The following is an 18,847-nucleotide window of genomic DNA, read 5'->3' as shown; positions in this document are numbered from 1 at the left end:
TAGGCAACAACAAATTCAATCCCTTTTAGACAACTTCCTGGACAAAACGTTCCACTGTAATAGTGAAGGTGTAAACTTGGCAGTAGAAAATCTTAACAGTGTATTTGACCTCCCAGCTTCCCTATCAAATATAAATATTTCAAACAGAAAACTGAAGAAAATGAACAACAATGACAAATGGGTTGATGAAGAATGCAAATACCTAAGAAAGAATTGAGAGACCTGTCCAACCAAAAACATAGAGACCCAGAAAACCTGAGTCAACACCTTCACTATGGTTCATCACTAAAACAATACAGAAATACACTATGGAAAAAGAAGGAACAGCATGTCAGAAATCAGCTCAATGTAACTGAAGAATCCATATACTCTAACCACTTCTGGGAAAATTGGAAAACACAAAAGAAACAACAACACAAAGAATGATCTATCCAAAATGGAGATGTATGGGTAAACCACTTCTCTAATCTTTTTGGCTCTATAACAAAGAACAAACAGCAAAAACATATACATGATCGAATACAAAATCTTAGAATCAACTATTAAAGACTACTAGAACCCACTGGACTATACATACCTTGACCTAAATATCAGCGCTAAAATTTAAGGTAAGCTTTGACTATGTACAGACTCAGTGAGCATTGCCTTGCTATTGAGAAAGGCCGCCGTAGTCAGACCTGGCCTCAAGAGAAGACAGGCTATATGCACACTGCCCACAAAACAGGTGGAAACTGAGCTGCACTTCATAACCGCCATCACGGCAGCAAGATTTCTGACCTCTTGTTGTGTTCCAAAGGTTAACACGAGTCAGCTGTTGAGTACGCTGTCAAGTAAAAATACATAACACTAGTCACCATGGCAGACCAATTTGCTCCAATTATCTTTGCAAAACGCTGAGGGATTGAAAGCTATTCAACTCAAATTGTAGCTACCTCTTCATTTGAAGTCTTGAAATCCATGTGCTATGGCACAGTGAGGGAATCTGCCCTGGAAAAAGAAAGAAGAAAGGAAATTGAATTTGCTTCCTGAACAAAATACCTAGCAGTTAGTCAGGGACATGGTTCTTCTCATTTGTAGTAATAACACAGATTGACCAAGCTCTTCGTGATGGTGTATCCCTTTCCACTTAATATAAACACAAAACCCACCGGCATGGTCTGCCTATTTTCATTAATGTCATGTCGTCCTTATAGGAATGAACAATTTGAATCCAGAGTAATAGATTTGCATTGCAATTTCACTTCTTTCTAGCAGACTCCTGTGCAGAACCCCATGGATTAATCATGGAGGAAACCAAAGACCATTAAATGTCTATGAATAATTCATAAGCTGAAGGTGAGAACCTAAGTATCTACAGATGTAAGATCTTAATTTGATTACCCTGTTGCAGGAGAACTGTCCATCAATGCAAGAAATGCTATGTATTTGAGGTTTAAAAAGTCTTCTGAAGTTTGTAATTTGACATTTCAGACTTGATTTCCCCTTAGGAACAATGTATCAACTGCCAAAAAAATGTAAATTCATTATAATCCACATAATAATTCACATTTCTTGCTGCTGCATGATTATGTTCCTGCTGTAGAAAACTGGCTCAAATTAAGATCTTAATCTGTACCCTGATTAATGTTTGAATATGGAATCCATTGCTCCTGACTGACTGTGTTACTATATTTGTTACTGTGTTACATCAGGGCTAATAATTAAAACAGTGAGACACGCGACAACCGAAGCTGATGGACACATGTCTCTGCAGTAGCCCAGTAGTACTGCAGTATTAAAACATGCTACAGCTGAAGCTGTTGAAGACAAGTCACAGATGAAGGCGTAGCACAGTTCTGTTCTTTAGTTGTAAAAGAGGTGGTTTGAGACAGAGCCATAAATAAATGGCTCTGGTTTGGGATGAGGATAAATATAAACATGTGCTTCCCTTATCCTCAACTTTGTAATAAACAAACTGCTCTCCTTGAAAATGAATGAATTATACTAAAACAACATTGTGCTTGTGATTTTAGTATATATTCAAGTCTCACCTCAGTAGAAAGGCCTCCGGCTCTTTGTCTGTAGAGGTCTAGCCATCAATCAGGCAGGTGAGCACTGATTCTACCTGTGGCAGAGGAGCTTCCCTGGGCATGGCTGTGGGGGGACTCAGGCTCTCACCTGGAGATGGTGATGGAGCCTAGCCTATGGTGGGCTTGGTTTTGGACCACTCTGGGGACTGACTGGCCTGGTGTATGGGCTGTTGTTATGGCCAGGTTGTTGTGGCCAAGGTGCTGTCCCAATCCTTATGGTGGTTAGGGAGTGTGTCTGATGGGAGACTCAGGAGCAGTTCCACTCAGATCCAGACTCAAAGGACCACAAGAGCTGAGATTAGAAAAATACATAACATTTGAGTCAGTCTGCGAGGTAGTGGGAAACTAGACCATGAGGCTATAAAGGGCTTATCCCCCAAAAGTATATTACATTTACATTTAAGTCATTTGGCAGACGCTCTTATCCAGAGCGACTTACATCACAGTAATAACCCATATGGTTTGTGTTCTTTAATGGAAGCCTCTCAAACATAATCCAGGTAGAAGCAGGAATTCCCCAGGGTATCCGTTTAGGCGCCTCAATATTTACTAACGGCATGCCACTGGCTTTGAGTAAGGCCAGTGTGTCTATCTATGACTCAACACTATACACGTCAGCTACTACAGCAACTGAAATGACTGAAACACTTAACAAAGAGTTGCAGTTAGTTTCGGAATAGGTAGCAAGGAATAAGTTAGACCTAAATATTTCCAAAAGTAAAAGCATTTTAGTTGAGACAAATCATTCACTAAACGCTAAACCTCAACTACATCTTGTAATTAATAATGTGGAAATTGAGCAAGTTGAGGTGACTAAACTGCTTGGAATAACCCTGGATTGTAAACTATCATGGTCAAAACATATTGATACAACAGTAGCTAAAATGGGGAGAAGTCTGTCCATAATAAAGTGTTACTCTACCTTCTTAACAGCACTATCAACAAGGCAGGTACTACAGGCCCTGGTTTTGTACATGGAGAGCTGACATTACATGGAGAGCTAACATTAATGACATGCTCAATCTCTCATGGCTCAAAGTGGAAGAGAGATTGACGTCCTCATTACTTGTTTTTGTAAGAGGTGTTGAATGGACACCCATGCAAACCCCACAAGACATGCCACCAGAGGTCTCTTCATAGTCGCCAAATCTAACAGACTATGGGAGGCGCACAGTTCTACATACCTGTAGATCCATAACTACATGGAACGCTGTTCCACATCAGGTAACCGATGCAAGCAGTAGAATCAGATTTTAAAAGCAGGTAAAAATACACCTTACCTTACAAACATAGGCACAGACACATGCATACAAACACATGATAACATATATACTATATACACACGTACACATGGATTTTGCATTGTAGGTATGTGGTAGTGGAGCATGGGCCTGAGGGAACACACTTAGTGTGTTGTGAATTCTGTAATGAATGTATTGTAATGTTTTTAAAATTGTATAAACTGGATAAATTTTGCCAGACCCCAGGAAGAGTAGCTGCTGACTTGGCAACAGCTAATGGGGATCCAGAATAAATACAAATACAGATGATATTTCATATTTAGAGAAACCCCCCAATCATGGCCCAAAAACACTTCACAGCACAAAAATACTGATGACGACAAATTCTCGGTGTGATCTAATGGTTTGTATTCCAGACTTGTTTGACAAGTGCAGAGGTTGAATTTCAGAAAACAGTTTGCGGTGAGAGTCTCAACTGCTGCAGGTTGTAGGCACATGTGGGTCTAATAGAAATACCTTGCAGCAACTAGATGGCAATTTTACATGAAGTAGAATTGCGGGACTTGCTTTGCCTGTTTAAAATTATTTTTGTAGTTGTTGAAGAAGTACATAAAAAAAAAACTTTAAGCAGTTAAATATAGTCAAAGTTAAATGTAATGAAATAATTAGTTAGATTACTTTGATATACTACTATATCAACCTTATTACTTTGAATTGTGGGGCAGTTAGATCACACATTTCATCATAAATAACAACACTCGGACTACTACACTGTTATACACTCTCCTACTGGAATACCACAGTATATGCATTGTCAAAGTTTTAAATAAATAAAATAGCTTTTCACAACATATTTGGACGACAGCGGGATGTTCCTGAAGTCCTCTCTGGGTTTGAGGGGGATCCGTGGGAAGAAGGACCCACTGACCGGAAAGGTGGAACTCCTTCCCTTGGAGCACCTCTGCCCCAAGGAGGGACACAGAAGATAACTGAGCATAGCATACAGTGCAGACCCCTTGAGTTTTTCCACATTTTATTACGTTACAGCCTTATTCTAAAATGGAATAAATGTTTTTTTCCCCTCATCAATCTACACACAATAACCCGTTTAGTTTTTTCCATGTTTCAGTTTGTCCCTATTTTTTTCAGGTTTTAGCAGTCAAAATCACCCTTTACACGTTTACGGGTTGAAAATGGCAGATTTAGACACCGATAAAAGCCTAAATTGGAACGCAGTGGCTGTACAATAACATGCTATATGACTTCAGACCTTAGGCTCTGGGCTTCATAGCGCTAAACTATATGGATTGTAACTTACAGTCATTCTGAACTTGAGAAGTTGGCCCCATCCCTCCCATTAATTGGGCAACTTTTGCACATTTTTGTTGACAGAGTGAGGGAAATGCTGTAAGTGAAAAGGACTCTATGTCTTTTTATAGATGAGACGTTGAAGATTATTGTAAATACAGCTTTGATGTCATACAAGCAAGCCAAACACCTGTGAGTCCAAATGTGCACTTCACATTTCCATATCATAAAGCTCACGTCATATACAGTGTCAGTGTTTATGATGACTATCTTTGGCGTCATACCCTGGGTTATTCTGAACAGAATGAGCATGTGAAGTGTGACTGTGAAGTGTCAACTGTGAAGAAAATTCACGGCAGCACATGCACCTGAATGCATTCATGACTTTCTATGCGCACCAAAATGATGATCTGTTTCCCTGAATTGCATCGCATTTTATAACTTAGCTAGTCATGTTGGCAATAGAGCTAGCAACATGCATGCCCCTCCCAACTGTGGATCTGTGTTTTTCAGCCATCTATTTCCTGTGTTTGAGGTGTGCAAAATCCAATTGTCACTTAAATCTCCCTGGATTGATTGCTTTCATTTTACTCCTGCGACTCTTTCATACTCTTTCTTGTTACTGTCGTTTTTTTCTGTTCATGTTTTGACCACAGAAATGTTTGTAAATACCTGTCAAACACACCTCGGCAATGGCTGAAAAGGGCTCAATGTGATACTGTATATTGTCTTTTCGTTAAAGCTATAAGAACGTTAAAGCTTCGTCTGGGATTCAACCAATGTTCCCTCGAATTTATTTAGACACAGCAAATTTCAGGTCTTGTGAGCAGAAACTTGAACATTGTCACTCCCGCTGAAGTCGGTCCCTCTCTTGTTCGGGCGGCGTTCGGCTGTCGATGTCACCGGCCTTCTAGGCATCGCCGATCCACTTTTCATTTTCCATTTATTTTGTCTTTGTCTTACACACCTGGTTTCAATTCCCCAATTACCTGTTCATTATTTAACCCTCTGTTCCCCCATGTTTGTTTGTTTGAGTGATTGTTTCTATGTAGGATGGTCCGTTATTGTGGGCTCTGTTTTTGTATTGCATTTATATTATGTTGAGTAAAGTACGTTTATTTACTCATATCTGCTGTCCTGCACCTGACTCCTATACACCAGCTACATATAGACCTCCTGACAAACATTGTGAGAATTCTGTGCAACTTCCAGCTCACATAAACAGTTTTAGACTTTAGCCAATAGGCTATTGTGTCTATTTGAGCATAATGTAGGCCTATCAGAATGGCCTACCAACAAAGCCAATGGAGCAAATCCCATAACATTTTCACATGGAAATAGCTTTTGATTTTTAATGATATAGTCTACAGTAGCCTACATATGTGGTGTTGTAGATTTATTTGATCAAATTAATAAGCTGTCTACCTTTGATAAGTAGCAAGCTAGCTATAGCTAGCTGGTGGCTTGCTAGCTAGTTAGCTCCCATGCCAAAGTGTTTCTAAACTAATATCTGACTAACTCGGAAATATGAAGCTATTTCAGAATGAAAGCTAACTGGCTAGCGTATCATGCTTTGTGACATTATGTTAGCTAGCTATGTACTAGTTCTTTCATGAGCTGGCTACTCATTCTAAATACTACAATCTAATCTGTCAAAAACAGTGGCAGCATGTGCAGCAGTGGTCATTTGGTTTTTGACATGAAAAGTAAAATAGGTGGTAAAGTAAAGCAAATGAGATGGCTCCGACAGAGAGGGTTGCCTCACTTCCAGTCCTTAGGAAACATTGCAATGTACACTACCGTTCAAAATTTTGGCGTCACTTAGAAATGTCCTTGTTTTTGAAAGAAAAGCACATTTTTTTGTCCATTAAAATAACATCAAATTGATCAGAAATACAGTGGAGACATTGTTAATGTTGTAAATGACTATTGTAGCTGGAAACGGCAGATTTTTTATGGAATATCTACATATCTGCCTAGAATGCCAGCATCCCGGAGTCGACTCTTCACTGTCGATGTTGAGACTGGTGTTTTGCGGGTACTATTTAATGAAGCTGGCAGTTGAGGACTTGTGAGGTGTCTGTTTCTCAAACTAGACACTCTAGTGTACTTGTCCTCTTGCTCAGTTGTGCACCGGGGCCGCCCACTCCTTTTTCTAATCTGGTTAGAGACAGTTTGCGCTGTTCTGTGAAGGGCGTGCTACACAGCGTTGTACGAGCTCTTCAGTATCTTGGAAATTTCTCGGCATGGAATAGCTTTAATTTCTCAGAACAAGAATAGACTGATGAATTTCAGAAGAATGTTCTTTGTTTCTGGCCATTTTGAGCCTGTAATCGAACCCACAAATGCTGATGCTCCAGATACTCAACTAATTTAAAGAAGGCCAGTTTCATCGCTTCTTTCAGAACAGCAGTTTTCAGCTGTGCTAACATAATTGCAAAAGGGTTTCTAATGATCAATTATATCCTTTTAACATGCCATTATTAGAACACAGGAGTGATGGTTGCTGATAATGGGCCTCTGTAAGCCTATGTAGATATTCCATAAAATAACAGACATTTCCAGCTACAATGGTCATTTACAACATTAAGAATGTCTGAACTGTATTTCGGATCAATTTGATGTTATTTTAATGGACAAAAAATGTGTTTTTCTTTCAAAAACAAGGAAATTTCTAAGTGACCCCAAACTTTTGAACGGTAGTGTATATATTCTTATTCCATTCATTTATTTCGACTTGTTTGCATTAGGTAGTTGTTGTGGAATTGTTAGATTACATGTTAGATATTGCTGCACTGTCGCACTGTCGCTACACTCGCAATAACATCTGCTAACCGTGTGTATGTGACCCCTACAATTTGATTTGATGTGTATTTATGCTGTTGTTCAAATGCACAGATCAGTTTATATATCTTCTCAAAGAAACCATGGGTAGTTCAATAACTTGCCATCATATTTCTGTTATGCTGCTTTGTTGACAACTCCAACCACCTCGCGCCCCGGGTATTCAGCCAATCAGGGGTCGCTGTTGTTGTGTCCTAAACAAAACAACTACAAGTGTGCTTGCTCTAGTTCCTCAATGGCACAGCTAGAAGAGCTCAAAAAAGCACCTTGTAGTTGAAGACTCTTTTTTGAGTCATAAAAGTGCATTGAAATTACTTAGGAACTGTGCACACTTTGGAGACAACAGTTAGTCCTCTCACTCTTTTTTTGTCTTACGTTGCAACTATAGCATATTTTCCAGGAATATTCTTATCATGTCACTGAATTTATCCAGAGTATATTCAGATTTTGTTATCAACAAATGCAGCGAAAAGTACAATAAACGTAAAAATGCACATAAAATACATAGTGTAATGTTTGGATTCAGTCTTGTGTCACAGTGAAGTGTTGTGTCCTCACTTTGGTCTAATCAATTTCCAATCATCTCCAAACTGTTCCCTTTCAATTGCTACCATGGTTATGCATATGTTTTTAACATTTCTTCTGTAAGAAACATTTTCATTTAGCACTAAAACATACAGGCCACTACAAGTGTAAATGGTTAAACCACATCAGGAAACCACTCTTGAGGTCTGTGGATTTATGGTGTAGTTACCCTTTAATGCAAGTGTGCACCAGCAAGAGACCATTGTTTGGTTAGCAATGTTTCTGTAGCGCTCATGTGGTTGCAGAGTTCGCAAAACAAATGGCCACTGGATTGATGCAAATAATCATATAATTCTGCCAGGTTGGCAGAGCTTAAATTTTTTTGGGGGAAAGCCTTTGAATCTTACCAGAAGGTCACCATTAGCATAATCGCTAACAGCTACACAAAGTGTAGACATACGCACCAACTACACTCACACACACAGGGGCATTCCTGTGCTGTTTCAAGAAAAATTAAGGAAAATAGATATAACTGTCTTATGATTAACATGGGCAAACTAATTTAGTTGATTTCCTTTCCTTTTTGGCATATTTCAGAATTCGGTTGAACATTTTCACACGTACCAACACACCCGGTGTGATCATTCTACAGTGGTCCCTGTAGTGTACGATCAAACCAGTGTGATTAGAACACGTATTTAGGACATCCAGTTTCGAATGACACAACAATCAGCATTTGAGCTGGCCACACTGTTTTATCAGAACCGTGTTGCACAAACACAGTCCTTACAAAGTTATGTCCAGAATATGAGCAGTTTATTTTTGGATGCAATGTTCAGACATTCACAAAAGTAGCGACAGTATAACACAATCATTCAATCCGGAAAAATGTAGGCTACATTTGTCCTAGCGCTAACTGAGGAAAGATCGACAAAACACAAGCGGTCATATTTTTATAACTGACAGAAACGACAATATTAATTAGCTAATAGCAATTACTATTTATAATTAATCACATCAGGGGTAAGCTCATCATTGATCAAAATAATTGAGTAAAACACTTTCTAGAAATCAAAAATGTAATCCAACGATGGGTAGTTTGTGCGCACCAAGAGTTTGGTCTGTTTATAGAATGAGTGTTGAAGGGGGGGTGTCATATATGATCATCCACTTCCCTTCATTCACTTCTGAAAGTTTCCCCGAAAGATGAGTGAACCATTCATTCACCTCATTATAACATCTTTGGTCTGGCAGATTACGTGACACCCAGAATGCATTGTATAATGTCAACAAACATAGCGCCTGTCACGCCTTGGTCTTAGTATTTTGTGTTTTCGTTAATTAGTTGGTCAGGCCAGGGTGTGACATGGGTTTATGTTGTTGTATTTCATGGTGGGGTTTTTTGTAGTATTTGGGATTGCGGCTGAGTAGGGGTGTTGTATAGGCTTGGCTGCCTGAGGCGGTTCTCAATCAGAGTCAGGTGATTCTCGTTGTCTCTGATTGGGAACCGTATTTAGGTAGCCAGGGTTTCTCTTTGTATTTCGTGGGTGATTGTTCCTGTCTCTGTGTAGTGTTCACCAGATAGGCTGTAATAGGTTTCACGTTCCGTTTTGTTGTTTTTTGTATTTATAAGTTATTTCGTGTATCATCATTTGTTCCATTAAAGAACATGAGTAACCAACACGCTGCATTTCGGTCCGACTTTCTTTCGACAAACGAAGAACGCCGTTACAGCGCCACACATAGCTGGCAAATAGCTTAACTCATTGTAATCAGTACAACTTTCAAAAAAGTATTTTACAAACATCATAGGTATCCATTACAATATATATGATATAATCGTTATTATATATTATATTATAGAATTATTTGTCACCAGTTATTGAAAATGTGAAAAAAATGTAAATATATTATGCTGCATACATACATGCATACGTATACAGTTGAAGTCGGAAGTTTACATACACCTTAGCCAAATACATTTAAACTCAGTTTTTCACAAATCCTAACATTTATTCCTAGTAAAAATTTCCTGTCTTAGGTCAGTTGGGACCACCACTTTATTTTAAGAATGTGAAATGTCAGAATAATAGTAGAGAGAATGATTTATTTCAGCTTTTAGTACTTTCATCACATTCCCAGTGGGTCAGAAGTTTACATACACTCAATTAGTATTTGGTAGCATTGCCTTTAAATTGTTTAACTTGGGTCAAACATTTCGGGTAGCCTTCCACAAGCTTCCCACAATAAGTTGGGTGAATTTTGGCCCATTCCTCCTGACAGAGCTGGTGTATCCGAGTCAGGCTTCTAGGCCTCCTTGCTCACACACGCTTTTCAGTTCTGCCCACAAATTTTCTATAGGATTGAGGTCAGGGCTTTTTGATGGCTACTCCAATACCTTGACTTTGTTGTCCTTAAGCCATTTTGCCACAACTTTGGAAGTATGCTTGGGGTCATTGTCCATTTGGAAGACCCATTTGCTACCAAGCTTTAAATTCCTGACTGATGTCTTGAGATGTTGCTTCAATATGTCCATATAATTTTCATCCGTGCTTTACGGTTGGGATGTTGTTCTTCAGCTTCCAAGCCCCCCCTTTTCCCTCCAAACATAATGATGGTCCAAACAGTTCTATTTTTGTTTAATCAGACCAGAGGACATTTCTCCAAGAGGTACGATCTTTGTCCCCATTTGCAGTTGCAAACCGTAGTCTGGCTTTTTTATGGCGGTTTTGGAACAGTGGCTTCTTACTTGTTGAGCGGCCTTTCAGGTTATATCGTTATAGGACTCTTTTTACTGTGGATATAGATACTTTTGTACATTGTTTCCTGCAGCATCTTCACAAGGTCCTTTGTTGTTGTTCTGGAATTGATTTTCACTTTTCGCACCAAAGTACGTTCATCTCTAGGAGACAGAACACGTTTCCTTCCTGAGCAGTACGATGGCTGTGTGGTCCCATGGTGTTTATACTTGCGTACTATTGTTTGTACAGATGAATGCGGTACCTTCAGTCATTTGGAAATTGCTCCCAAGGATGAACCAGACTTGTGGAGGTCAACAATTGTTTTTCTGAGGTCTTGGCTGATTTCTTCTGATTTTCCCCATGATGTCAAGCAAGGAGGCAAAGAGTTTGAAGGTAGGCCTTGAAATACATCCGAAGGTACACCTCCAATTGACTCAAATGATGTCAATTAGCCTATCAGAAGCTCCGAAAGCCATGACATCATTTTCTGGCATTTCCAAAGCTGTTTAAAGGCACTGTGAACTTAGTGTATGTAAACTTCTGACCCACTGGAATTGTGATACAGTGAACTATAAGTGAAATAATCTGTCTGTAAACAATTATTGGAAAAATTACTTGTGTCATGCACAAAGTAGATGTCCTAACCGACTTGCCAAAACTATAGTTTGTTAACAAGAAAGTTTGTTAACAAGAAATTACAACCTAAGTGTATGTACACTTTGACTTCAACTGTAAATACTGTATGCGCCAACAGTAGAAACGACAACATGATATACAGAAAATAAGGAACTTACTTTGATAGGAACGCACACATTTGAAATGCAATTATTATAAATGTTTTACCATGAGCATGTAGACAGTAAAAAATGTATTCTGTTTTCACAACGTATTTGGACTTTTAGTTTTTTTACACTAAGTCCAACCTGAACAGCAGATCCTCGTTGAAGTCGCCACAGACAATGATTGGTTCAGTGCCTTTAAACCAGTGGTATTCAAACAATTTCATCGGAAGTCGTTTTTACATCAGAATTTCTCACAACCCAACCCCACACTAAATTTAATAACACAAGCGTACAATCTGAATTTTCATATCTTATCAAAATGAAAAGATATCAATAAATACATTTACTTAATAAAATTTTATTTTTCAACGTATCTTTCTCAACAATGTTATTATAATGGCACATACAATAATCTATAGTCAAATATTTTTCTGGGGGCACGACCCTGACTTTGAATACCACTGCTTTAAACTATGGCAATGGAAGGAGTGTGTGTGTGTACCGGTTTCAATATGTTTTTGACTTCTTACCTGTAGAAAACTATAATTGTGGCACTTCAAACAGACTGAGTTAGTAAATTAGTAGGGCTAATTTTGCTATGGTAAACAGGGAAGTGTCACTCAACGTAGTTACATGACAGTGAGAAGTTAGCTTAAAGCTTGAGTAAGTAAGAATTGTGTCCACAAATGCACCCTAATGTTTATTATATGTAAATAGCTTATGATTAGTGAATCTATAATGTAGTTATTTTGTTAGATACTTTTCCCTATTAGCTGAAATATGTTTTTCAAAGCCATTTTAGCGGTCCGAACCGTCAAAACGGCAGTTGTTTCAAAACGTGAGGAAGAAAAGTAGTTTATGTGATTACTAAAATAGCTGTACTATCTGATTGGTATATTTTGTTTTGATTTCAGATTTCAATAGCAGAGTAGAGGAGGATTTCAGACGCTCTAACTTTTTGTTGAATGTTTCGGGAAAGTGTTCAACATTTCAGTTGTTTATAAAGGAAACGTCATTGATGCGGTTCGTAAAACAGCTGTATAATATAATATGTTCTTGTTCTGATTTCAGGTATGAATAGCAGAGAAGTAGAGGAATTTTTAATATGCTCGAATGTTTTGTCTAAATTGTTGTCAGTCGTCAAAGTAGCTGATTTGAGCAAAAGTTTGAGCATCAGTTAAAAGTCTAGTTTTGATTTACATTTGGATGAGTTGTCAACTACGGTGAATTCAACGTGAAATCAACAAAAAATGACACCATGTCATTGGATTTAGGTTAAAAGTTGGGTGAAAGAACGACAAAACGCACATATGTTGATTACTTTTTGAAAATCCAATCAGTTTTCCTCGTTGATTCAACGTCGTCATATAGATTTTTTTTAGGTTGATGTGGAAACTGCGTAGATTAAACCAGTTTTTGACAAGTGGGACTATTCCAGACGGACCTGCACATTTTAAAGTTTGAATGACGTTTCTAGCTTAAACAGTGTAGGAGTAGAAGAAGTCTGACGAAGATTTTGAATGGGACATTTGCTTTGCAAGTCCCATTCATTAATTCATGTTCTTCTGTGTCCTTGTCATTTGTATGCCAAGCACAAACATTCCTGCAGAGGTGTTTTGTTGTGTTGCAATCGAAACCTCAGGAGAAATTCTGCTCATTAGCATGCCTTTCTTGACACGATATCGCTGAGCTGTCATGGCAAGCTGCCTCTGTGATCATTGTTTTAAGACTTTCTCACTCGCTTCATTCACATTTGAAACTATACCTCATCATGTTATGTAAATCATTTCCCTCTGCATCCAAGACTATACTAAATGAACCATTTAAAAACCCTTATTTAAAACATAGACCTTTGAATGTCTCTCAATTCTGTGGCATTCCATCTGGAGCCTGCCAACTCATTGAGTGATGTCTACTGACACCATTTTAGATCGTCTTTAACAATGCATGTCTACATCTGACCTTCTAAGTCCTAAAATGTTCATCTAAAATAGGAATTGTTTTACATACCGTATGTATTGTTTGTTGGAAGACAAACGCAGGCCTGCTTCCAGCAGGTGCCCTCAAGAACATACTGACAAGGGCAAGCAGTTGACTTCACTGCGTGAATCCGAGTAAGATACACTGAGCTGAACCTTTTGTACAATTTAAGTTGAGTCAGCGCAATTTACAGGCACGCTATCAGATATTTCCCCCGAAACCAATTTATTGCACACTGTTTCTCTCGAATGGCACTCTTGGCTTTGAAACAATAGCAGGGGAAAGTTTGCATAGAGTAGAGAGGAGTTAAAACGCTTAATTCGCTTGGAAGGTGTTGGCTGATGGAGACATCGCCTTGCCCAGAACCTGAAGACAGCCGGTGTCGCCCCTCAAGGAATAGACCAGCCATTTAGCCTACTGGCTACATTGGTGAAGTGACCTGAATCTAAGGGAGGTGGATATAATAGCTGTAGGCTTAAGCTTTAGTAGTCTTATGGAAGCAGACAAGTATGTCTCTGGATATGGAATATACTCTGACATACTGTTTATTTAGACATCTCTGTCAAATCTGACATGTGAGATTAAAGCTTTTAGCAAGTACAGCTCTGTTTTGGATACAACACACTAACGACCCAGGTGAGAGTCCCATTCTCGCTTATTAGTTGAAATTAACAAATACTGTAGGCTCCAAATGTATTGGGACAGAGGACACATTTTTTGTTGTTATGGCTCTATATGGAAATAATAACATGACTATGAGGTTAAAGTGCAGACTGTCAGCTTTAATTTGATGGTATTTCCATCCATTTCAGGTGAACCGTTTAGAAATGATAGCACTTTTTGTACATAGTCCCCCCATTTAAGGGGACAAAATGTATTGGAACAATTTAACTTGAATGTGTATTAAAGTAGTCAAACGTTTAGTATTTGGTCCCATATTCCTAGCACGCAATGACTACACCAAGCTTGTGACTCTACTAAACTTGTTGGATGCATTTACTGTTTGTTTGGTTGTGTTTCAGACTATTCTGAACCCAATAGAAAGTAATGGTGAATAATGAATTGTGTCATTTTGGAGTCATTTTTATTGATGTGGATGCTACCATGATCACGGATAGCTCTGAATGAACCGTGAATAATGATGAGTGAGAAAGTAAAATAAATAAATAATAATTGTCACTGTCCCAATACTTTTGGAGCTCACTGTAGGTTCAGGAAGAAAACATTTTCAACTCTGCCTACCCTTCCACCTACACGTTAATATAAACAGCGACACATGTCACAATGGTGTGCTGGCTGATTTCTGCATCCCACCTTCCCCACCGTCCATCTCCATTCCTTCCTCTATCTGGGTGGATTCTTCCATTGAGATATATGATATGAAACTACCAGATCTATCTCTATGGGTTCTTATCTACCTCAGTCTTTGACCAGGAGCCAAACAGACCAGAGGCCTTATCCAAACCAAAGTAACTACAGTATTTTCATAGTCTAAACCATGGCTATTATATAGCCTCATGGCCAAACCTACACAGTCATCAGGTAAATGGAATAATAAGCAAATGCACAAACTTGGTTCATTTAGAGAAATCAATCTAAATTAATTGGTGACCAAATAAGCATGAGCAGTCTTATGATACAGCAGTGAGTTGAATCTCTCAAATTAAACAGTTTAATTCTATCTCATTGCATAGCCCTTGCCATGCAGTTTGATTATAATGAACAGTTATGTTCTTATCTTGTACTGGCTCAATTTCTACAGATTTTTCTCTGAGAAAAATGAATCACATTTTTTCTCTAAGAAAAACCACGCTTGATCTTCGCACTGATTTCCAAAGGCTAACCTCGGGAAGCGACCAATTATTTGCTCAGTATTTACAGAGAAGCTCTCAGATTCAAGAGCACCCTATTTCATATACTGTTTTCAAATACTACTTACAGTAGGTCTATGCTTGGCTGTGAGTGTGTGATGGCTTTGTGTATTCTGCTAGGTCCTGAGTTCTTGTCATTTGTAAAAAGGGCCTGTCAAACCTCTCCCAGCATTACACCCGGTAGCTTTCCATATTCTGTCAATCTTATAAGGAGTGGATAGGAAAGAGGAAGACATTGTCATTACTTCTTGAGATTAGAAGTTAGCTAATACCTGAGCCACAACAGTCTGTGTGAGGACTGGCCCTTTTTCCATGTTGATGCTAAGTGATTGTGAGTTGAACACATTCTCTCACATCATCTGATCATACTAACTGTAAATCGCTATGGATTAGATCATCTGCTAAATGACAAAAAAAATGTTTTAAATGACTGCTCAGACCTGCAATTCATCTGCACCTTAGAGACTATTGGCACACATTCAACTCTACATCGCACACACGCACACACACACACACACACACACACACACACACACACACACACACACACACACACACACACACACACACACACACACACACACACACACACACACACACACACACACACACACACACACATACATACATACATACATACATACATACATACATACATACATACATACATACATACATACATACATACATACATACATACATACATACATACATACATACATACAGTGCCTTGCGAAAGTATTCGGCTCCCTTGAACTTTGCGACCTTTTGCCACATTTCAGGCTTCAAACATAAAGATATAAATCTGTATTTTTTTGTGAAGAATCAACAACAAGTAGGACACAATCATGAAGTGGAACAACATTTTTTGGATATTTCAAACTTTTTTAACAAATCAAAAACTGAAAAATTGGGCGTGCAAAATTATTCAGCCCCCTTAAGTTAATACTTTGTAGCGCCACCTTTTGCTGCGATTACAGCTGTAAGTCGCTTGCGGTATGTCTCTATCAGTTTTGCACATCGAGAGACTGAAATTTTTTCCCATTCCTCCTTGCAAAACAGCTCGAACTCAGTGAGGTTGGATGGAGAGCATTGTTGAACAGCAGTTTTCAGTTCTTTCCACAGATTCTCGATTGGATTCAGATCTGGACTTTGACTTGGCCATTCTAACACCTGGATATGTTTATTTTTGAACCATTCCATTGTAGATTTTGCTTTATGTTTTGGATCATTGTCTTGTTGGAAGACAAATCTCCGTCCCAGTCTCAGGTCTTTTGCAGACTCCATCAGGTTTCCTTCCAGAATGGTCCTGTATTTGGCTCCATCCATCTTCCCATCAATTTTAACCATCTTCCCTGTCCCTGCTGAAGAAAAGCAGGCCCAAACCATGATGCTGCCACCACCATGTTTGACAGTGGGGATGGTGTGTTCATTGTGATGAGCTGTGTTGCTTTAACGCCAAGCATAACGTTTTGCATTGTTGCCAAAAAGTTCAATTTTGGTTTCATCTGACCAGAGCACCTTCTTCCACATGTTTGGTGTGTCTCCCAGGTGGCTTGTGGCAAACTTTAAATGACACTTTTTATGGATATCTTTAAGAAATGGCTTTCTTCTTGCCACTTCCATAAAGGCCAGATTTGTGCAATATACGACTGATTGTTGTCCTATGGACAGAGTCTTCCACCTCAGCTGTAGATCTCAACAGTTCATCCAGAGTGATCATGGGCCTCTTGGCTGCATCTCTGATCAGTCTTCTCCTTGTATGAGCTGAAAGTTTAGAGGGACGGCCAGGTCTTGGTAGATTTGCAGTGGTCTGATACTCCTTCCATTTCAATATTATCGCTTGCACAGTGCTCCTTGGGATGTTTAAAGCTTGGGAAATCTTTTTGTATCCAAATCCGGCTTTAAACTTCTTCACAACAGTATCTCGGACCTGCCTGGTGTGTTCCTTGTTCTTCATGATGCTCTCTGCGCTTTTAACGGACCTCTGAGACTATCACAGTGCAGGTGCATTTATACGGAGACTTGATTACACACAGGTGGATTGTATTTATCATCATTAGTCATTTAGGTCAACATTGGATCATTCAGAGATCCTCACTGAACTTCTGGAGAGAGTTTGCTGCACTGAAAGTAAAGGGGCTGAATAATATTGCACGCCCAATTTTTCAGTTTTTGATTTGTTAAAAAAGTTTGAAATATCCAATAAATGTCATTCCACTTCATGATTGTGTCCCACTTGTTGTTGATTCTTCACAAAATACAGTTTTATATCTTTATGTTTGAAGCCTGAAATGTGGCAAAAGGTCGCAAAGTTCAAGGGGGCCGAATACTTTCGCAAGGCACTGTACATACACATGCTGTCAACACTGCTGTACTATTTATATACTTTCTATTCAACTGCTCAACCAAGACACTATTGACTTTATTACTTCATACTTTATACTGTATATCCTATCGTGTATACTACTATGTGTATACTACTATACAAATACCATTTTTTAATTACTTGTTATATTTTTTATATGACTTGGATTATTATTGATATTGATATTTGTACTGCATTGTTGAGGAGAGCTTGCAAGTAAGCATTTCACTGTACCGTTTATACCTGGTCTATTCAGGCCAGGTCCATTCAGCAGTAAGAATGAGGGAGCAGAGGTAAATTAGTGACGGACACATTTATGGACCCGCTTCCTGACCTTCTTGATTGTGATGAATGGTTTTTGGCATGGCACAGCCTAGAACTATCCGATGGGTGTCAACTTAAATCCAAAAGGAGCATTTCTCAAACTGGTGCTGCCCCATTAAAGAGCAGAATAACCAGGAATGGATCATTATGACCAAATATTGTGTTGTGGGGATATACAGTTGTGTAAACATACAATTTATAGCTTCAACATGTTTTCAAAAGCTTTTATGACAAACTCATGGACTGTCGGTCCTTGCGTCCATGGCTCTGTTAATGAATTTGAGAGTTCTGCTTACGTTTCTCCAGCCCCAATCCTCAGAAATATACCAAACCAAGTGACTGGGCTTAAACACTAACTCTGGATTGTGGTTTTAAAGTGGTGTAACTGATTGTTTAGAGTTCAAATTTTTACCCCCTGGTGGGTTTCATATTTTTTCTCCAGTGAGTTTCTTAATTGAAATGAATTGATTGTGTTCTATTAAGAACAGAGGATAATATACCAATATATAAGTTAATGGCTTGAGTGAAGTGAAGCACATAATCGGACATGGTTGTCTCAATTAACATTAATGCGTTCATTTAACTCATAGTTATCCATGTACATTACAGTGCCTCGTATAATGAATTGTTAATTTCTGAGAAAAATAAACAGGAAGTACAACATAAAAATCAAGTAGCAGCCATATATGGCAGTGTAACAAGCTAGTCCTACATGAGGGAGCTTTGGGGGGTGGATATAATACCATGCTGTGAGGATACACAGACATGAAAGATAAATAACCCAAGTGTATTGC

General features: G+C 38.7%; 1 protein-coding gene across 2 annotated transcripts in view; it reads right to left on the bottom strand.

The window, feature by feature from the left end:
• LOC135558831 (gamma-1-syntrophin-like) overlaps positions 1-18,847 on the bottom strand; it is a 57,155-nt gene that overhangs the window by 27,397 nt on the left and 10,911 nt on the right. For both annotated transcript variants that reach the window (XM_064992994.1, XM_064992993.1), the window contains exons 2-3: positions 2,031-2,361; positions 933-987 (exon numbers count right to left, since the gene is read on the bottom strand). In XM_064992994.1, coding sequence (XP_064849066.1) covers positions 933-959 — 27 coding nt within the window. In that variant the 5' untranslated portion in view covers positions 960-987; positions 2,031-2,361. The remainder of the gene's footprint in view (positions 1-932; positions 988-2,030; positions 2,362-18,847) is intronic.

Source organism: Oncorhynchus masou, chromosome 17 (assembly GCF_036934945.1).
Source record: "Oncorhynchus masou masou isolate Uvic2021 chromosome 17, UVic_Omas_1.1, whole genome shotgun sequence".
In the NCBI taxonomy this organism is placed as follows: domain Eukaryota; kingdom Metazoa; phylum Chordata; class Actinopteri; order Salmoniformes; family Salmonidae; genus Oncorhynchus; species Oncorhynchus masou.
Note: the sequence above shows the minus strand (reverse complement) of the source record. Positions and strands in the feature narration are given on the sequence as shown.